Source organism: Hylobates moloch, unplaced genomic scaffold (genome assembly GCF_009828535.3).
Source record: "Hylobates moloch isolate HMO894 unplaced genomic scaffold, HMol_V3 SCAFFOLD_10, whole genome shotgun sequence".
NCBI lineage: Eukaryota > Metazoa > Chordata > Mammalia > Primates > Hylobatidae > Hylobates > Hylobates moloch.
Genome location: NW_026652285.1, coordinates 109511986 through 109531150, shown reverse-complemented (window position 1 = coordinate 109531150; position 19165 = coordinate 109511986). Strand labels below are relative to the sequence as shown.

Here is a 19165-nt window from a genome sequence, read left to right as displayed (position 1 = left end):
GGTCCTGCTCCTGACGGGGCCTCAGGAGGGGCGGAGAGGGGCGGAGGGGAGGGAGCTGCCCCGCCCGGACCCCCACTCTCCCTGCTGTTGTCTGAGCAGACGGATGGAGTCCAGGCCCGGGGGCTTCTCCTGGGCCAGCCCGGCCTCCCACACCCGCTTGGAGGGTTAGACTGCAGTGGGGGTTGTTTTTATTAAAAGCATCGTGGACACAGCATTGCTAGGGCAGATCTCCCTGCTGGGATCGGGGCAGGTGGCCGAGGGCTCCTAACATCCGAGGGCCGGCGGGGACCACGAAGCACTTGGGGAAGATGCCGATGCGGCCGTCACAGTGGCCCTCCAGCCATGCCTGGTCCACTGCAAGGGAGACATTGGGCTCTGCAGGGCGTTACCCAGGCGTGGCCTCTGGGTGCCACGTCTGCTCATGGCACAGGCCGCGCCCCAAGCCTCCCACACCCGGCACCGTGGTGCTGCCTGGGAAGGGCCATGCCCACCCTACCTTCACACAGGACGTCCACCATGTCCCCCTGTCGGAAGCCCAGGTCCTCTGGCCCCTGGGCGGAGTAGCCGTGTTGGGCCACCACCTGGTAGAGGACCGGCCGGCCCCCGGCTCCCTGAGGCAGGAGAGTGGGCTGCAGGTCGGGCCGGGCACTGGGAGGAGGGGCCTCCACCGCCCCTCCGTGCCCCTGCCCCTGCCCCGCCCTCAGCTCACCCTGCACTGCAGCTGCAGCCCCCTGGGGCAGGCAGCCGCGTCCAGCCAGGCCCTCCGCAGCGACTCCTCCTCGGGGATGGGGACCCAGTGCCCATCCTCACCTGGGGCTTGGTAACTGCAAAGAGATTCCTCAGAGGGGGCTCCTGGGTGGGGCCTGCAGGGAGGGTGGTGACCTCTGCCACCCCCTCTTCCAGCAGCTGCCTCAGTCGGGGCGGTGCCCAGCTCCACCGCAGCCACCGGGGGCTTTCTGGCCCACCTGAGTTGCCCAAGCTGGGCCTGGTGAGGGAGGGCTTGGCCCAGCAGTGCCCGCAGGCTGGACAGGTCAGCTCCTCTTCGCGCCCTCAGGGCCACGGTGAAGGCGCACTGTACCGTGACAGTCACCAGGGGCTCGGAGCCCCCCGCACCTGCTCCCTGGGGCCAGGCAGGAGGGGGAGGGATGGCCACTGAGGCCCAGGGCCATCTTCAGCCCGAGGGGTGTGGGCAGAGACTGGGCAGGTGAGGGGGGCTTGCAAGCCTGATTCTGCGGGATGGGGCTTGGCCTCGGCCTCCCTCAGGTACTGACAGGGGAAGGATCTGGAGCCTCTTACCCCAGCACCCGTGGGGTCCTCACAGGGGCCGGGGCCAGGCCCCCCCATTGCCGGCAGCCCTGCAGGACAGAGCAAGACTGACACAGTCACTCCCACCAAAGTGGGCCCTGTGGGCGGAGCAGTGGGCACCTGCGCACCAGCAGCTTCCCCCTTCACCTGGGGACCCCACCGCTGAGGACCCCCATACCTGGGGAGAGAGGAGCCTGTTTGCCAACTTGCTCCACCTGGGGTCTCTGCAAGAGAAGCACAGGCTGGGTGGGCTGGGGCGGTCAGGTGCCAGAGGCCGGTACTGTCCTGGCAGAGCCCACAGCAAGGGTGTGGCCTGTGTGCCCGGCCAGAGCCCAGCAGGTGGCCTGTGGGCATTGAATTTGGGGCACTGGCCACAAGTCAGCTGCCTTAGGATGGGGCTGGGTCTCTGCAGACCTAGAGGCTGCCTGTCACCAGGAGGGAGGACCCCGTCCCCCCAGGCCCACCGAGGTGGCAGCTCCAGGTGGGTGGGCTCCCCAGTGACCCCAAGAAACTGAGGACCCAGTCGCTGGCCCCCGGCCTCTGTGTGGGCTCGACATTAACCGTGTGCCCTGAGTTGGGCACTGAGCAGGGGACAAGTTCACTGCCTGCAAGTCACAAAGTCGCAGCCCAGCGCTGGCTAGACCCTGAGGGTCAGGCGTTGTTGTTGTTGTTTGAGACGGAGTCTCGCTCTGTCGCCCAGGCAGGAGTGCAGTGGCCCCATCTCGGCTCACTACAGGCTCTGCCTCCTGGGTTCACGCCATTCTCCTGGCTCAGCCTCCTGAGTAGCTGGGACTACAGGCGCCCGTCGCCACGCCCGGCTAATTTTTTGTATTTTTTAGTAGAGACGGGGTTTCACCATGTTAGCCAGGATGGTCTTGATCTCCTGACCTCGTGATCCACCCGCGTCGGCCTCCCAAAGTGCTGGGATTACAGGCGTGAGCCACTTCACCTGGCTTTTTTTTTTTTTTTTTTTTTTTTTTTTTTTGAGACAGGGCCTTGCTCTCTTGCTCAGGCTGGAGTGGAGTGGCACTGTCATGGCTCACTGCAGCCTCCACCTCCCAGGCTCAAGCAATCCTCCCACCTCAGCCTCCAAGAGTGCTGAGATTACAGGCATGAGCCACTGTGCCTGGCCTCGATCGTAATGTATTAGATTTATCAGATGGTTGAAGTTGCCTTAGGTTAGGAAGGACGAGGGCTTAAAGGCCCATCGTGGGAACTGGGCGAATAGTTCCAAACCCGGAGGGAATCAGTGAAGCACAGCTTGGAGCATGCCCTTGCACCCGGGATGCCACGGTTAAACTAGAAGTGGGCATCCGTAAAGAGAGAGTGCCGGGGCTGCTTCCTGATCGCATCCTCAGATGCGCCCAGCATGAAGCGCAGGTGCCTTCTCTAGGCCTCCCAGATCCTGCAGCAGAGCCTCCGCCCATGGCTGCCACCCTGGGAGCAGCTGGGGTTCCTGCCTTCCTCCGCCTCTACCCAGGTGCCAGGGGCGTCTGGGAGGACTCGGGGGATGGAGTCGCTGCTGGGCCCCCATGTGGGGGTGGGAGCCTCGGGGCCCCTCCAGAGCTGTCCTGCCTCCCGCCTGTCCCCAGCTGGGTCACTCCTGGTCACTCATACCCCAGTGGGACGGGAGGGGCCATGGCCAACCTGAGGTGGTCCTGGGGGCTGAGGGCCTGCACGGCCTCCTGGATGTCTCCACTGGACACCACCTCTCTCCTGTCCTGATGGCCAGCGCCCACTCGCCTTGGGCACAGCCAGGCACCCTCCCATCTGGCTAGGCTGGGCCAGGACCATGGGTGAGCCCGGCTCCGTCTACCCCCCAGTGAGCTGCTCCCTCCACCCTCATGTTGGTCCCATTGTGGTCCCCGGTCCGCGGAGGCAGCAGAAGCACTGACCCCCAGCAGGGGAAGAGGCCCAGGCCCACGCACCTGCTCCTGGTAGGCAGTCGACGTGCAGTGGTCAGCACCGACCTCGGTCTCTGCATCGAGGGGGCCCTGGTGGGTGCCAGCTCTTGGGGAGTCCATGATTAGGGACCCAGGGAGAGGAGGGAGGCTCTCAGGTCCTACCCATCTGAGTGCCCTCCTGTGCCCGGCCCACATGGCCCCATGTGGAGGACCCTCTGCCCAGCAGGAAAGGGATGCGCTCGCAGGGCCCAGCCGGCCCCTCCTACCTGGCATCATGGTTCACTTCTGGTCCCTGTGGACACAAAGCAACAACCTCGCTCTGGTTAAGGGTCGGGGGCCACCCTCCCTCCTCCTGAACCTTGAAGAGCGGTTTCCCCAGGTCTCACACAGGGATGGGACGGCCACCCAACACCTCCCATCAGAGGAACTTTGCAGCCCCAGGAGGGCTCAGAGCTTGTGCAGCGTTTTCTTTCCCAGAAAGCTGGGTGAGGCCAGGCAGGGGCCTGAGGGGCCGCAAACCCACCTGTGGCTGCTGAGGGCGGAAGCCCCAGCCCTGGTCGTCGGGGTTGGCAGAGACCACCACCTGGCGGGGACAGTGGGGGCACTGGGTCAGGGATCAGCGCCCAGCGGGGTCTGCTCCCTGCAGCCCGCCCCACCGCGCCCCGCAGCTCTAAGTCCTCGGGGGCTGGGTGACAGCTGCCCATGCCCGGCCCCCGTCTGCCAGACCACCGTGGAGGGAAATGTCTGATGGAGGAAAATATCTGCTGCAATGTTACCTTATTTTTAGCACAACTTTAAAAACATTTTTGTTTCTTATAAACAGCGCTCTACTGTGATATGCAGACTCTAAGTTGATGCATTAACACAGGTCACAGCCCGGCTTCGCCCACCCCTAGGCCTCCCCTGCTGGGCGGCTGCACTGGACCACACAGGAGTCCGCCCTGGCGCAGCGCAGGTGACTGAGGGGGCGTGGCCAATGGGGCGTGGCCAGTCAATGGGGCGTGGCCGGCCAAGGGTGACCCAGTCTTTGCCCACCAGGAGTTCTTCTCCACCATGTTTCGCCCCCTGCCTTTGGGGATGAGCAGCTCCCCATTCCTGTGACTTTAGGGGTGCTGCCTGGCTCTGACCCAAGTGTGGGCGTGACGTGGCCCAGACCGTCGGACTGCAGCCCCCGCCCCCGTGAGACCTCGCTATCTGTGGCAGGGACACAGGGACCCCCCCGGGACCTCGCTATCTGTGGCAGGGACACAGGGAGACACAAAGGCACGAAAGGACACAGAGAGACGCAGGGACTCTGGGAGGCTGCAAGGCTGTGGCTGTGGCCATGGCCCAGTCTGGGGGCGGGGTGGCACCTACAGGGTCCTTGTTGGGAGAGCTGGAGCCCCCTCCTATGCAGCTGGCTCTAGTGGGCTCTGCCTCCAAGTTCACAGCCCTATTTGGGGCACCGCCCCCTGCCCTGGGCGCCAGTTTGAGGATGGTTGTGGGCCCACTCTCTACCCTCCTGGCCTTTACGGTGGCCTGGACTGCACACCACCCATCCCTGGGAACACAGTTCGAGGGCTCAGCACCAGCCGCGATGTCCCGGGACGCCGCCCCCACCTTTACCTTGGCCTTGCCCAGGAAATCCATGGGTTCCAGGTGCTCCAGGTGCCACCGGTGGGGCCGGAAGACCTCGCCCCTCGGGACCTGCCGTGGCGGCAGTGAGCGTCGTCTCTGGAGGGGGTGGGCATACAGCAGATGCAGACGGGGTGACCAACCAGGCCTGCAGCCGCAGAGCCCCTGCACCTTGGAGCAGAAGGGGCCGCTTGGGCCCCCTGCCCCCTTCCCGCAGGCCACAGGAAGCCCCCACCTGGCACCCGAAACTGGGCACTAGGGCCATCTCCCTCTGGAAGCTTCTTCATCTCATGAAATTTGTCTTGAGGGGCTGTGATAGGCAGCAGCCCAAAACCATGACCGGGCTGGAACTCCTCACCTGCACTTGGTCCAGGGCCGAGTCCAGGCCATTTAGGGACCCCTCCGGCCACTTGGACATGGCCTCCCTTAGGCTGCCGGCCGCCTCTGTCCAGAGCCCCAGCTGGCACTGTGCCGACGCCACATTGTACAGCACCTGGGAGTGGGGCCAAGGTGATGGCAGGGGCCTGATCCCCCACGCAGGCCCTCCCCGGTTCCCCCACCCAGCTCCTCCCCCAATCCGCCCACCCGGCCCCTCCCCCAGTCCCCCCACCCGGCTCCTCCCCCATCTCCCCACCTGGCCCCTCCCCCAGTCCCCCCACTCGTTCCCTCCCCTGCACCACTCTGTGTCCGGGGCTGGCGGGCCCTCCTGGCTCCAGACCCACACTGGAGGGTTTTCCCTTCCATCTTTTCGTCCTAAGACAATGTTATTCCCAGGAGGCTTCAGGGCGGTGCATTTCCAGGGTCTGGTGGAGGGGCCCTCTCAGCACCCCTCCCTCAGTGCCAACACATTCCAGGCAGCCAGGAAAGGGCTGGGGGCACAGTGGAGGGTGGGCACGACCCCCTGCCTGCTCCCTGCCCACCCAGCGGCCTTTCACCTCTGCCCTCCTCCTGGGTGGAGCCACCCCTAGTGGCCTGAAATGGCACAAAATGGTCCCTCCACCTCCACTGCCACCAGAACCTCCTGCGGGTCAAGGAGTGGCCAGGGGATTCCATGGCACCAGGAGCTTTGGCCAGAGGTGCTCTCCAGTCCACAGGGCCCTCCTGTGGCAGTGCTGCCGCCCGTGGACGCCCCACAGCCAGCAGCACAGTGAGCCCTGCCCGGCCTCACCTCCCAGGCTTGCAGCTTGAACCGCAGGCCCAGCTGCGTGTAGTTGATGGCAGCGTGGCCCCTCAGCTGCGCCAGGGCCAGCCAGAAGTCAGACAGAGCCTCCTGGAACCTGTGGGCAGGGGTCCCCTCAGCAGCACAGGGTGGAGATGGGGCTGGGCCTAGGCAGCTTTCACACCCAGCCCCGCTCCAGCCGCCCCCAACACCTGGTTCCAAGGAGACCTGAGGGAGGGCAGTGCGGTGCCTAGGTCTCCACACTCAGGTCTGGTGGGCCGGGGGTCCATGCACATGTGTGCTGAGTGGGTGTGGGGTCACCGTGTGCTGGGGCTCCAGCATTTTCCCAGCTCAGACTCAGCTTCCTGGGCCCCTGCCTGCCCCCAAGCCTCTCTTCTGAACTGTGCAGAACCCTGGTTATTTCCCTCCTGCTTCTCAGGCCCCCCACCCCATGGGGGCTCCCCCTCCAAACTCTGAGCCTCCTTCCAAGCCTTGCCGGGAGCTCCCCAGCATCTGCCAGAGAGGCTTCTCCTCCAGGCGGGCTTCCCGTGCCGATCTGAAGGAGAGGCCGCCCCAGAGGGGTCTGGATCGTAATCCAGAAAGAGACAGTCCCACAGCCATAATCCCGAATGCCGGGACTCCTGAGTAAAGGAGGAGATAGCTTTTTCATTCATCTGCCTTTCTGAAAGGCAAAACATCTCGAGATCCTGGCTCCGTGGGCGACTGCGTATGTGGTGGTCCCTGAAGCCTTTGATGGGTCTTGTTAGAAGATGGGTTGTTCATCTTGGTGTTTTGATGACCAGTTATAAAGCCAGGTGCACACAATCACCAGCCAGAGTCTACGCACGTACGTCTTCCCCTTCTGACCTAGCTCCTCATGAGCACTGTTCATCTGCTCGTAGCTCTCACACCCGTGAGCCTGTCGCTAGCGTGCATGAATTTGTGCTTGAAAAAAATGTATGTTATTTTTGTCTATTTTATCGGCCAATGAAGGGTTCTGTCGTGTTTTTATGTTTCTCAAATAAATCCCTTAAAACATGTAAATAGGCCGGGCGAGGTGGCTCATTCCTGTAATCCCAGCCACTTTGGGAGGCCGAGGCGGGTGGATCACCTGAGGTCAGGAGTTCGAGACCAGCCTGGCCAACATGGTGAAGCCCAGTCTCTACTAAAAATACAAAAATTAGCCAGGTGTGGTGGCGCATGCCTGTAATCCCAGCTACCCGGGAGGCTGAGGCAGGAGAATCGCTTGAACCCAGGAGGCAGAGGTTGCAGTGAGCCGAGATCGTGTGATTGCACTCCAGCCTGGACAACAGAGCAAGGCTCCTTCTCAAAATAATTTTTAAAAAGTAAATAAATATCTTTTACAGAATTTTAATTATTTTTTCTAGAATTATATTTTTGGGGATTTTAGACTTCACGGGTTTTGATATTTCAGGATTGCAAGGCTCTCAGGACTGTGCTCCACTTCCCCACAGAGCCTGCCCTCCTGGGATGGGGCCTGTGAACGTCTGGCAGAGAGGCCGAGGCATGGCCTGGTCTGCAGTCCCGATGGCCTCCCTTCTCTCATTCCTCCTTTAGGAAGGGGCATGGTGCAGAGAGACCAGGTAAGCAGTGAGGACCCGAACACCTGTGTCCAAGGGTGGCGCTCAGCAGAGGCGAGGACCACAGTCTCGGTCCAGGTTTCCCTGGAGCCAGGAACCACGGAGGAGGGGGTGGGCAAGAGGAGGGAGCGGATGGAGAGGGAGGAGGAGGAGGTGCAGGAGTGGACTCTGCAGGGAGACAAAGGGCCGTCAGAGAAGGAACAAGGCACCCCTGTACTCACCTTGCCAGCTGGAAGTTGGCCACTCCTCGCTGGAAGAAGCCAACCGCCATACAGGTGTCCTTGGTCACGGCTTGGTCAAATGCCTGGGGACAAAAATGCCCACGGGATGCCAAGGTCTGTAACCTGGTCACGCAGCATCACAGATACAGCATGATGGGTGACAGGGCCACGGAATTCCGTCAGCCCCTGTGGACCCCCCACAGCCCCTCCTGCTCCTGTCCAGGGACCTTTGGAGCTCCTGCCTGGGCAGGGCTGTCGCCACCCAACCTCAACCCGTCCAGGGCGCAGAGCCCACTGAGGTGCGGCTAAAACCGATCTGTTTACCATGAGCACAAGAACAGAGGCCAGAAAAAAGTGTTCCGGTATGTTAATAATAGTTACCTCTGGGGAGTGGGGTTATGCAAGATTTTTCTTTTAAAAATCCTTTTTTTTTTTTTTTGAGATGGGGTCTCGCTCTGTCACCCAGGCTGGAGTGCAGTGGCTCGATCTTGGCTCACTGCTGCCTCCGCCTCTGGGTTCAAGAGATTCTCAAACTCCTGACCTCAGGCAACCTTGGCTGTCACATACTGGAGACGAGATAACAGCCCAGATCCCAGAGTTACCAGCTAAAGAACTGCATTACAGGCCGGGCATGTTAGCTCATGCCTGTAATCCTAGCATGTTGGGAAGCTGAGGCGGGCGGATCACCTGAGGTCAGGAGTTTGAGACCAGCCTGGCCAACATGGTGAAACCCCATCTCTACTAAAAATACAAAAATTAGCCGGGCACGGTGGCACGCGCCTGTAGTACCAGCTACTCGGGAGGCTGAGGCAGGAGAATCGCTTGAACCCGGGAGGTAGAGGTTGCAATGAGCCAAAGATCACACCACTGCACTCCAGCCTGCAAGACAGGGCGAGATTCCGTCTCAAAAAATAAACAAAATAAAAATCCTTTTTTGATAGTTCATGCAAAATGACACACTAGAAATCTATTAGAATCAGAAAACAACACACATGTCTTCATGGGTTTATCTGTGTGTAAAGCACAGCTCTTCCTTAAACCAGACTCAGAAAGGACACAGAAGGTTCTGAACAGGGACCGTGGCCATCAGTTAAATGTGTGTGACAGGAAGGGTGCTATGATCTCTCACAAGTCTGGTGAGTGGGGGCTTGTCGTTGAACCGAGTTCACACAGATGTGAAGTGTGGCGGCTGAGCACAGGCACGCAGCCCTGATGTGGGGTGGCTGCTCAGGGCCGGCAGAACCCACCTGTCTGCCCCAAATGTCACGCAAGGCTCCTACCAAGAGACAGCGGTTCCAGTGACACCCTCTGCACCCTGGCCTGCCCCTCAGATGATCGGCTTTATGAATCATAGCTGTTCCATCTGCTTGCCTAAGTTCCCATATTCCTAATATGCATATGCTGTGGATTAGTCCTATTGACTTTCACCACGTCCCCTCTCTGTAGTGAAATCAGGCAGACGAGCATGAGGTGACTGGGTTAGCCCCGAACATAGGATTTGTTGCTGAACCACCTGGTGTCTAATGATTACATTCCCTTTCTTGAATAGTTTTAAAATGAAATCATTGTGGGCCGGGCGAGGTGGCTCGCGTGTGTAATCCCACCACTATGGGTGGCCAAGGAGGGTGGATCACCTAAGGTCAGGAGTTCAAGACCAGCCTGACCAACATGGTGAAACCCATTTCTACTAAAAATACAAAATTACCCGGGCATGGTAGTGGGCGCCTGTACTGCCAGCTACTAGGGAGGCTGAGGCAGGAGAATTGCTTGAACCCGGGAGGCAGAGATTGCAGTGAGCCGAGATCGCACCACTGCACTCGAGTCAGCCTGGGTGACAGAACGAGACTCCATCTTTGAAACAAACAAAAAAATGAAATCATTATGGAGGTGATTGTAAATTTGTACGCAGCTTTAAGACACAAGAGAGGCCGGGCGCGGTGGCTCACGCCTGTAATCCCAGCACTTTGGGAGGCCGAGGCGGGCGGATCACGAGGTCAGGAGATCGAGACCACGGTGAAACCCCGTCTCTACTAAAAAAAAAAAATACAAAAAATTAGCCGGGCGCGGTGGCGGGCGCCTGTAGTCCCAGCTACTCGGAGAGGCTGAGGCAGGAGAATGGCATGAACCCGGGAGGCGGAGCTTGCAGTGAGCCGAGACTGTGCCACTTGCACTCCAGCCTGGGCGACAGAGCGAGACTCCGTCTCAAAAAAAAAAAAAAAAAAAAAAAGACACAAGAGAGGGGGGTCTCATGCGCTTTGCCCAGTCTCCTCCAAGGGGGATATTTTGTGAGTCAGGGGCGTGGAGACCCTCCCACAGCGCACAGTTCCCTTTCCTTTTCATCGCTGCTGTCACCGACCCTTCAATAACCGTGGGCACCTGCCTGCTTCTGCGGGGTGCTTGGGACTGAGCGGGGGTGGGCAGCGCTGGCGTTTGGGATGCGCAGGAACAGGCGGCCCCGGAACACGAGCGGGCACGGGAAGGGCACCGGGCTCCGTGCAGGGCCTCGGCCGCTGCGCCCTGGCACCCTGCACTCCTGGCTGTTTCGGGGAGTGGGCTGGGGGACGGCTGAGGGCTCAGAGAAGGAGACTGACCCGGTCTCCCGGCCATGACCACAGGCGGGCCCGGCCATGACCACAACCCTTTCCCCTTGGGGCAGGGCGGCCCCTCCGGCCTGACCCAGCCCAGCAGCTTCCCGCTTCCCGGTGTGAATCACCGTCGGGCCCAGGCCTCTCCCGGTGACCGCCGCGCCCCCCAGCCCGGCCTCGCTCAGCTCAGGTGCGGCCACCACTGCTCGGCTCCCACCTGCCGGGGCGTTCGCTGGGTCGGGGGCGGCAGGGCGACCCCGTGACCGTCGGGGAGGGGCGCAGGGCCCTCCCCAGGGGCTCAAGGCGGAGGCGTCGCCCGCACCGGCCTCCCCACGCCCCGCTCACCCGCAGCGCGGCCTCGGCGTCCCCGGCCAGCAGGTGCACGCAGCCCACGTTGAAGCACAACCTGGCTGGCGGCGCCGGGATGCCTGAGAAGAGGTGCAAGGCGCGGGCCCAGTCCCCGCGATCCATAGCCTGCGCGCCCAGGTGCCAGGCGCGCACCAGGTCCCCCAGAGAGGCCATGGCGGCCCGTGGCGGCGCTCGAGAAGGGGCCGGGATCCCGCGGAGGGGCCGGGGCCGGGGCTGGGGCCGGGTCCAGGCGGCGGCGCGGGGCTGCGGGGTCTCGGAGGCGGGCAGAGGTGCGGGCGCCGAGCGCCTGGTGCAACCCCGCTGCCCCGCGGCGCCCCCTGGCGGCAGGCGCCCGCCCCTCCCCGGTAGGGCCACGCCCCCGCCCGAAACGGCCACGCCCGCTCCAGCCCCTCAGGCCTCGCCCACCTCCCGTTCGGCCCCCGCCCCGGCCGGACTTCCGCCGGGAGCTTTGTGCGCCCGGCTTCCTCGCCCTGCCCGCGCTGGCCTCGGTGCGCCGGATAAAGCCCTCCGGGCCAGCCGCTGCGGTCGGGCCAAGGTTCCGCGCCGGGCGTGGACGGTGTGGGGTGGCCCCGGCCCCGCAGGTGAGCGACCCCGGGCCGCGCGGGCCAGGTAGGCGGCCTAGGCGCCGAGGGCAGAGCGGGGCCGGGCCGGGTGCGCGTCCTGAGGTGAGGGCCGCAGCTGGGAGTGAGCCAGGGGCGGGCCGCCGTCTCTCCTGGGGTGGGGAAATTGAGGCCCCGATGGGGCGGGGAAGGCGCGTTCTCCCGCAGGGCCCGCTCCGGAGGCCGCCGGGCAGCCGGACGCCGCGGGGAGCTGAGCCGACCCCGCCGCCCTGTCCCGCGGGGCCTGCCCTCCTCCGCGCCTTCTGAGCACGGGCATCACGGGACCCGTAGGCCCTTCGCTCCCTCGCCGAGGAGGAGGCGCTCCCGCCCGCCCTGCCCTTCCCGGGAGAAGGGACGGGCGCCTCCCTGCAGGGACCCTGGCTTCCTGCCCACCGGCGCTGAGTCCTGTGTTAGTTGTCAACCTAAAATAATTAAAAGGGTCAGAATGTGGTGCCCGGTGGGTTTATTCAGGCACAGAGGTCGAGGGCGGCCTGGGTCACCAGGTGCAACGGAGAACAAGACAGAGGCTCAGGTTTTTAAAGAAAACAGAGCCCGTCGGAGAGGAGGTGGTTTCGAACGTTGCCCAGGACCTCACTGGCTTGTAGAAATGGCATTGGTTCGCGATTGGCCACGGCTTGGTGTCATCAGTGGGGAGTTACTTGGCTCAAGGGGTAGTGAGGGGCTGCGGTTTCATTTGAGATGCTTTCTGGCACTTTAACATCAGGCTTTCTGGGCCCACAGTTTAAAACGGCTTTGCATTCCTCAGATAAATGATTTTTTTCTTTCTCATTTGTCCCCCTTTTGATCAAAATCTTTCTTCTTGAAGGCATTGATTATCAAAATCTGAGGGTCAAAGTGTCCCCTCTTGCTGGGAAGGCTCATTCCCACGTAGTCCTGTCCCATGCCGAGCAGGGAAGGAGGAGACATTTCAGGGAGAATTTTTTTTTTTTTTTTTTAAGAACACCACAAACTGAATTGAAATGGCATTACAGGGTGGCAAACATGAGGTCTCAGTGAAGTCATTAATTTATACAACTGCTATCACCTGTTGAATCATCTCTAGTTTTTAGAAACACCATTAATTTTAATTTTCTCAGAAGTAACACATAGGACTATAACCAAATTGTATGCCAGGATGAAAAAAACAAACCTGTTCCATTAGGGAGACAACTAAAAACATGAAGAAACTAAAATCCATGTTCTTCTTTCTTTTTATTTATTTGTTTACTTAGAAATGAGGTCTTGCTCTGTCACCCACGCTGGAGTACAGAGGCACGATTCCCACTCATCGCATCCTTGGACTCTTGGGCTTAAAGGATCCTCTTGTCTTAGCCTCCCGAGTACCTGGGAGTACAGATGTTTGCCACCAGGACCGGCTAATTTTTAAATTTTTTTGGTAGAGACTAGGTCTGGACACCTTGCCCAGGCTAGTCTCGAACTCCTGAGCCCAAGCGATCCTCTCATCTGGGCCTCCCAAAGTGCTGGGGTTATAGGTGTGAACCTCGTGCCCAGCCAGGTTCTTCTTTAGAGACCTGTAGCCAGAAGATTGTTCAGGATTTAGTCCAGATTGTAGGAAAATAAAAAATACAGTGATCAGGGCTAGAATCCAGTAACAGGTATGCTATAGTTTTTCTCTGAAACATAATTTTTATCTACTTCCCCATTTCTACCAAAGATAAATCTTGGTAAGACCAATTTCCTTGTAAAATAAATTTTAGGATTATATTTGGCCTGATGATTTGCCTAAAGTACAACGACAGTGGTGGCTGGCCATACAGGCTCCTTTCTAAATTGGCTGGAACTTTGCCATAAGGAATTTCAGACTTTTTTTCCCCATATCAGACAGGTAACGTGCTGGCGTCTTAACAACGTTAGAGGGAGACATACCCTATACATGAGGCAATCATCATGCTTATGAACTACAAGAGGGTCAGAATAGACTTTTAAAAGCCACCTGAGGGCTGGGCATGGTGGCTCATGCCTATAATCCCAGCACTTTGGGAGGCCAAGGTGGGAGGATTCATTGAGCCCAGGAGTTTGAGACCAACCTGAGCAACATAGCGAGATCCCTGTCTCCACAAAAAATTTAAAAATAACCTGGGCATAGTGATGCTCACCTGTAGTCCCAGCTACTCAGGAGGCTGAGATGGGAGGATCGCTTGAGTCCAGGAGATTGAGGCTGCAGTGAGCTATGATTGCACCACTGCACTCCAGCCTGGGCGACAGAGCGAGACCCTGTCTCTAAAGCAAACAAACACTTCCCATGTCTAGGAAGCCAAGCCAATGGCTCCCCATCACAGTGTACGTATAATACCTGTATGAACTGGGGGGTGAATGTCTGTCCTCCAGGTCCCAAACTATCTTGAAGTTCCTGGATCTGTCGGAAAGTGACATTCTTTCCTTACCTCAAGGCCAAGAACTTTGTAAGGGAACTATGTAAACGGTACCAGTCCAGTCGTCCCAAGGGGCTTTTTATTGGCTCTATAAAGCGAACCTCGATTCCTCAAAGCAGTCTGGTCATATCCAAAAATACGTCATCCCAGTCCAAGCCTTGGTAGAATAACCAGGGTCTCCAGTTGTGTCCTGTTACAAGGAAAACAGATTCTTACTGAACTCATGCAAAGAACTACATTGCCATAAAATAAGAATGCTCATGAATCACTTCCAGACTTTTGAGAAATCAGGTGGAGAAAAAGACAAATGTTTCAGTTTTGCTCACAAAAGTATATGTCACCCAATTGCTATAGCTATAAATAGCTCAAAAAGAAAAAGGTTTTTCGACTCTGGAAAACAAAATATAAAAAGAGTCAGCAAGGCTTCAATAACAACAAAAAATCATAAAAAGCATTTCAGGCCTCTATCAGTTCAGTTCTATGTAATTTGCTGTTTGTTTTTTTTTTTTTTAGACAGAGTCTCACTCTGTCACCCAGGCTGGAGTGCAGTGGCGCAATCTCTGCTCACTGCAAGCCCCGCCTCCCGGGTTCACGCCATTCACCTGCCGCAGCCTCCCGAGTAGCTGGGACTACAGGCGCCCGCCACCACGCCCGGCTAATTTTTTGTATTTTTGGTAGAGATGGGGTTTCACCGTGGTCTTGATCTCCTGACCTCGTGATCCGCCCGCCTCGGCCTCCCAAAGTACTGGGATTACAAGCGTGAGCCACCGCGCCCGGCGCATCAGCTTTTAAATAAGAGTCCTGGAAGTTTTTATCTGGTTAACTGGTGTGATCTCCCAAGTTATCAGAAGTCTGTATACTTGTCAATGTCCTTTCCATGAATTTCCTGGAAGAAAATGCAGATTTTGGACTGTAGCTTATTTTATTTTATTTATTTATTTATTTTGAGATGGAGTCTCGCTCTGTTGCCCAGGCTGGAGTGCAGTGGCGCAATCTTGGCTCACTGCAACCTCCACCTCCCAGGTTAAAGCGATTCTCCTGTCTCAGCCTCCCAAGTAACTGGGATTACAGGCATGAGCCACCATGCCCAGCTAATTTTGTATTTTTAGTAGAGACGGGGTTTTACCACGTTGGCCTGGCTGGTTTCGAACTCCTGACCTCAAGTGATCCACCTGCCTCAGCCTCCCAAAGTGTTGGGATTACAGGCATGAGCCACCATGCCCAGCCTTAAACTTCATTTTGAGAAGAATCAAAGTAAAACAGTAATTTTCTGCGGATGACAAAAGACTTAGAGTAGCCATGGGTGAAGATGCGATTGGCAGGGAATTTGGTTACTTCTGTGGTTAAAATAGTTTAACATACAATCATAATCATGACTGATAACATATACCAAGACATGTCAGAATTTTTAGGAATCTCATACAATTTTGGAACATATGTTAATAACACATTTATACAAATATAACTCCAACAGCATTCCACATTTGACGATGCTTCTTGTATGATTTTTTTTTTTTTTTTTTTTTGAGACGGAGTCTCGCTCTTTCACCCAGCCTGGAGTGCAGTGGCGCGATCTCGGCTCACTGCAGGCTCCGTCCCCCGGGGTTCACGCCATTCTCCTGCCTCAGCCTCCCTTGTAGCTGGGACTACAGGCGCCTGCCACTATGCCCGGCTAATTTTTGTATTTTTAGTAGAGACGGGGTTTCACCGTGTTAGCCAGGATGGTCTCGATCTCCTGACATCGTGATCCGCCCGCCTTGGCCTCCTAAAGTGCCGGGATTACAGGCGTGAGCCACCGCGCCTGGCCTCTTGTATGATTTTAATTTACCACATAAGCCTCATGCATCTCCCTTGGACTTCTCGGGGTTCCTATTTGTTTTGTCCAAGTTAGTTCAGGTCAAAAAAACCCTTAATGTTAGGACTTGAAATTTGGTTTTGGGAAGCCAAATATCAGAGGCTTAAAACAATCTCAAAATAGGACCACAGGTCACTGTAAAATAAGCCATTCATTTAATCAAATTGGTAATTCAGAGATTTCCCAAAGCAAAAACCTTTACTATGACAGAGAGAAGACTTAGTTTCTGTGAGGCAAACAGAATGCCTCTCCCTCTTTCTCCTCTTTTTTTTTCTGTTTACTCAAAAGATAAAAATATTTTACATGGCCGGGCGCGGTGGCTCACGCCTGTAATCCCAGCACTTTGGGAGGCCGAGGCGGGTGGATCACGAGGTCAGGAGATCGAGACTCATCCTGGCTAACACCGTGAAACCCTGTCTCTACTAAAAATACAAAAAATTAGCTGGGTGCGGTGGCGGGCGCCTGTAGTCCCAGCTACTCGGGAGGCTGAGGCAGGAGAATGGCGTGAACCTGGGAGGCGGAGCTTGCAGTGAGCCGAGATCACGCCACTGCACTCCAGCCTGGGCGACAGAGCGAGACTCCGTCTCAAAAAAAAAAAAAAAAAAATTTTACAATCTCTTATCACTACACCAAATGTTGTTCAAAAGAAAAACAAACTCTGCTTTTCTTACACATCTCACATACAGAATTGTTTCTCTTATATTTAGTAGTTTCAGTTACATATATTAATTAGTGTTAACTTAGTGACCCTAATTTTCAGTTAAAAACTTAGCGAGTAATTTTGAACTGTATTTGTAGATGAAAACCATTTCATGTTTTACAGAGATACGTCTCCTAAATTTTTTATTAGCAGATGTAAGTATATTTAGCTTTCCTATACCATATAAAAATAAGATACTAAAGTATATAAGCTTAAACTTATGCTTAGTAATTAATGCTTCAATGTTTTACTTAGAAATGACTCAGACGTTTGTTTGTTTGTTTTTTGAGACGGAGTCTGGGAGTCTCGCTCTTGTCACCCAGGCTGGAGTGCAGTGGCGCACTCTCGGCTCACTGCAACCTCTGCTTCCCAGGTTCAAGCGATTCTCCTGCCTCAGCCTCCTGAGTTAGCTGGCATTACAGGCGCCCACCACCATGCCTGGCTAATTTTTGTATTTTTAGTAGAGATGGGGTTTCACCATGTTGGCCAGGCTGGTCTCGAACTCCTGACCTCAGGTGATCCGCCCGCCTCGGCCTCCCAAAGTGCTGGGATTACAGGTGTGAGCCACCGCGCCCGGCTACAAAAGGAGATTAAGAGAAAAAGTGGCATCACCCAGGGCACAGACCTCCTGCCAGCCCCGGGGGTCCTCGGCCTCCCAGTGACCGGTGCGTCCCCGAGGCTCACCCGTCCCCTCCGTGGTCCCACCCCAGTCCTTGCAGCTCACCCCCTCCAGCCCCGCCAGCCCCTCACCCACGGGCTCCTCAGATCCTCCGGCTCTGTCCTTTCCTCCCCGCCTGACGGCCCGGCCTCCCCTGCAGGCACCCTGGGCAGGACCCGCCCGCGGCACGGCCTGCGCTTGAAGGAGGCGGGAAGGGCCCAGCCGCGGTGGCCGGTGTGCCCGGGGCGCACACGTGGTGTCGATGATGTCGCCTGCGCCGACCTCCTGTTCCGTTCATGAGGGACGCTGCTCCGCCGCGTGGTGGCCGCGCGCCTCCTCCTCCGCTCGGCCGTTCCTCCTCTGCGGCCGCCACGCGCAGCGCAGCTGGGGTCGTTTGTGCGCGAGTGTTTGTGCGGACACGCGTTGCTGGTCCCCGTGGTCTCTGCCCGGGAGGGGAACTGCCAGAGCCCGTGGTCGCTGTGTTCGGCTTTCCGAGGAACGGGTGGGCTGTGGGGTGTGGCCACGCCGCCTCCCGCCCCTCGCGCCGTTCGCTCCATGCAGATACGGTCAGCAGGGGCCTCCGCGCCGCAGAAGCCATGGTCAGGTTCGGCCTCACCCGTGGACCCGTCTGGCGCCTCTGCGGGCGCGCTCGCTTCCTGGCAGCCTGGGCGCTGCCGGAGTGTGCTGCGCTCACCACCCGCCAACTTTCCCATTTTCACGACAAGCCGTGGGAAACTGGCCATCCCCGTGCCTGCGGCGCCCTCGTGAGTCCGTGGCCGCGTCCTCTGTCCGAGTCCAGACCCGTGTGTCTCCCACCGCCCGCCTGCCTTCTCCCGCGGCGTCTGGTGGGCGCCCCTCCCCCGGGGATGAAACCCCCCAACGCGGCCCCAGCTTTGCACAGGAGCTCGGTCGTCACGAGGGTCGCCCTCTACTGCCATTGCCGCCTCCGCCTGTTCTCAGGCCCACAGGGAGGCCGAGGAGATTCTAAGGTGGGTCCCCTTGGTCCGACCCTCCCGTGGAGTTGGGCATGTTCTGGCCACGTCTGTCGGGAAACGGGGAGGTGTCGGGGCTTCCTGGCCTCCTGACGGCCGCACCGTCATCAGTCCCGAGCCCAGCTCAGGGAGGGCCTGTTCCCTTCTGCTCCAGGTGGGAGCGGCTCCTGCCCGGGGCGCCTCCATGAGCACCCCTGCGAGCTGGCGACAGCCCCAGCCTGGGCTGCGGAACGGTCGACCGACCCTGGTTGTTGATCCTTGTGTCACGGGCAGTGCAGAACCAGGTCCTGGAATCGCCTGGTGCCACCTCGGTGTGACCTGGCTGTGTCCCGCTCCCATCCTCCTCAGAGGGTGGCCGCCTGGCGTGGCGCAGGATGATGCTCTGAGCCGTGTTGCCCAGCACGTGTTAGGGTCCTGGGTGGAGAGGACCTTTGGGAAGCAGCAGCTGGGCTGACGAGGGTCTGGACACCTGCCCGGGGACCAGCGAGGGTCTGGGCGCCTGCCTGGGGACCAGCGAGGGTCCGGGCGCCTGCCCGGGGACCGGCGAGGGTCTGGGCGCCTCCCCGGGAATCAGCTGTGCCAGCCAGATGTTTCTGGTGGAGACCTGGGACGTGAGGCGGTGGGCTGCCGGCAGTCCCTCCCTGGCTGTGCAGAAGCTGCGGTGGAATGTGAGCTGGACGTGGGGGTGCCCGGCCTGATGGGAAGGTGGCAGAGGCTGTGTGACATGGAGAGAGGTCGTGAGGGCCCCAATGGCCCTCACGACCTCTCTCCATGTCAGCCCCTTGGTCAGCCCCTTTGTCCCTGTGGGTCCCTCGCTCTGGGGACCTCGGGCTGCTGAGGACTGAGACGTGCAGTGCCTCCCCCTGGTGGAGCGGCCACCCAGTCAGCCACCGCAGAATTCTTGGCCCTCAGGCACTGCAGAAGAGAGCGAAAGCCCTGGCTGTGGGTCCCAGGTGTGGCTGGCAGTGGCCGGCAGCAGGCAGAGGCCCTGTCACCATGGGTGAGGTGTGGAGGTGCCAAAGCTAAGATCCCATCCTAGTTTTAACCTTCAAAAATATCATTCATGGTTTTTTCGTTTTTCATGAATACAAACCAGGGTGTATACATTGTGTAGTATTCGGAAAATACAAAACAGGTAGAAAGCACAGAGGCACCGTCGGCAGAGTAGCCAGGCCCTCACATGCGCGTCTCCTGGGTTTTGAGAAGGGAC

General features: G+C 58.4%; 2 protein-coding genes and 1 pseudogene across 18 annotated transcripts in view; 1 reads left to right on the top strand and 2 right to left on the bottom strand.

The window, feature by feature from the left end:
• Window positions 1–171: 171 nt before the first annotated feature.
• Window positions 172–10963, bottom strand: NOXA1 (NADPH oxidase activator 1). 2 transcript variants are annotated; one of them, XM_058444786.1, is made up of 14 exons: window positions 10735–10963; window positions 7805–7887; window positions 5992–6100; window positions 5182–5316; window positions 4815–4922; window positions 3733–3792; window positions 3477–3501; window positions 3234–3340; window positions 1484–1529; window positions 1297–1355; window positions 966–1120; window positions 710–824; window positions 497–611; window positions 172–354 (listed from the first exon to the last, which is right to left on the bottom strand). In XM_058444786.1, exons 1-14 carry the CDS (start codon window positions 10909–10911, stop codon window positions 218–220), a joined length of 1431 nt encoding a protein of 476 aa, XP_058300769.1. In that variant the 5' UTR covers window positions 10912–10963; the 3' UTR covers window positions 172–217. The 2 variants fall into 2 exon arrangements, with proteins under 2 accessions (XP_058300769.1, XP_058300768.1); XM_058444785.1 differs by having other exon boundaries at window positions 710–1120.
• Window positions 10964–11226: 263 nt separating this feature from the next.
• The window catches only part of EXD3 (exonuclease 3'-5' domain containing 3), a 110418-nt gene continuing 102479 nt past the window's right edge, over window positions 11227–19165 (top strand). For 10 of the 16 annotated variants that reach the window (XM_058444771.1, XM_058444775.1, XM_058444772.1 and 7 more), the window contains exon 1: window positions 11227–11367. The gene's annotated coding sequence lies outside the window, so the exon portion shown is untranslated. Of the gene's footprint in view, window positions 11424–17453; window positions 17953–19165 lie in introns of those variants that run through there. The other 6 variants (XM_032165790.2, XM_032165789.2, XM_032165793.2 and 3 more) reach the window with 3 other exon arrangements.
• Window positions 13194–13288, bottom strand: LOC116476068 (small nucleolar RNA U13; annotated as a pseudogene).

Excerpts from the sequence above, each read along its gene's own strand:
- NOXA1 (XM_058444785.1), bottom strand. The coding sequence starts at position 10,911 with ATGGCCTCTCTGGGGGACCTGGTGCGCGCCTGGCACCTGGGCGCGCAG. Across the intron at positions 6,101-7,804 it reads GCCAACTTCCAGCTGGCAAG|GTTCCAGGAGGCTCTGTCTG; the intron begins GTGAGTACAGGG and ends CCCTGCCCACAG. Across the intron at positions 5,317-5,991 it reads TCAAGCTGCAAGCCTGGGAG|GTGCTGTACAATGTGGCGTC; the intron begins GTGAGGCCGGGC and ends CCCCACTCCCAG.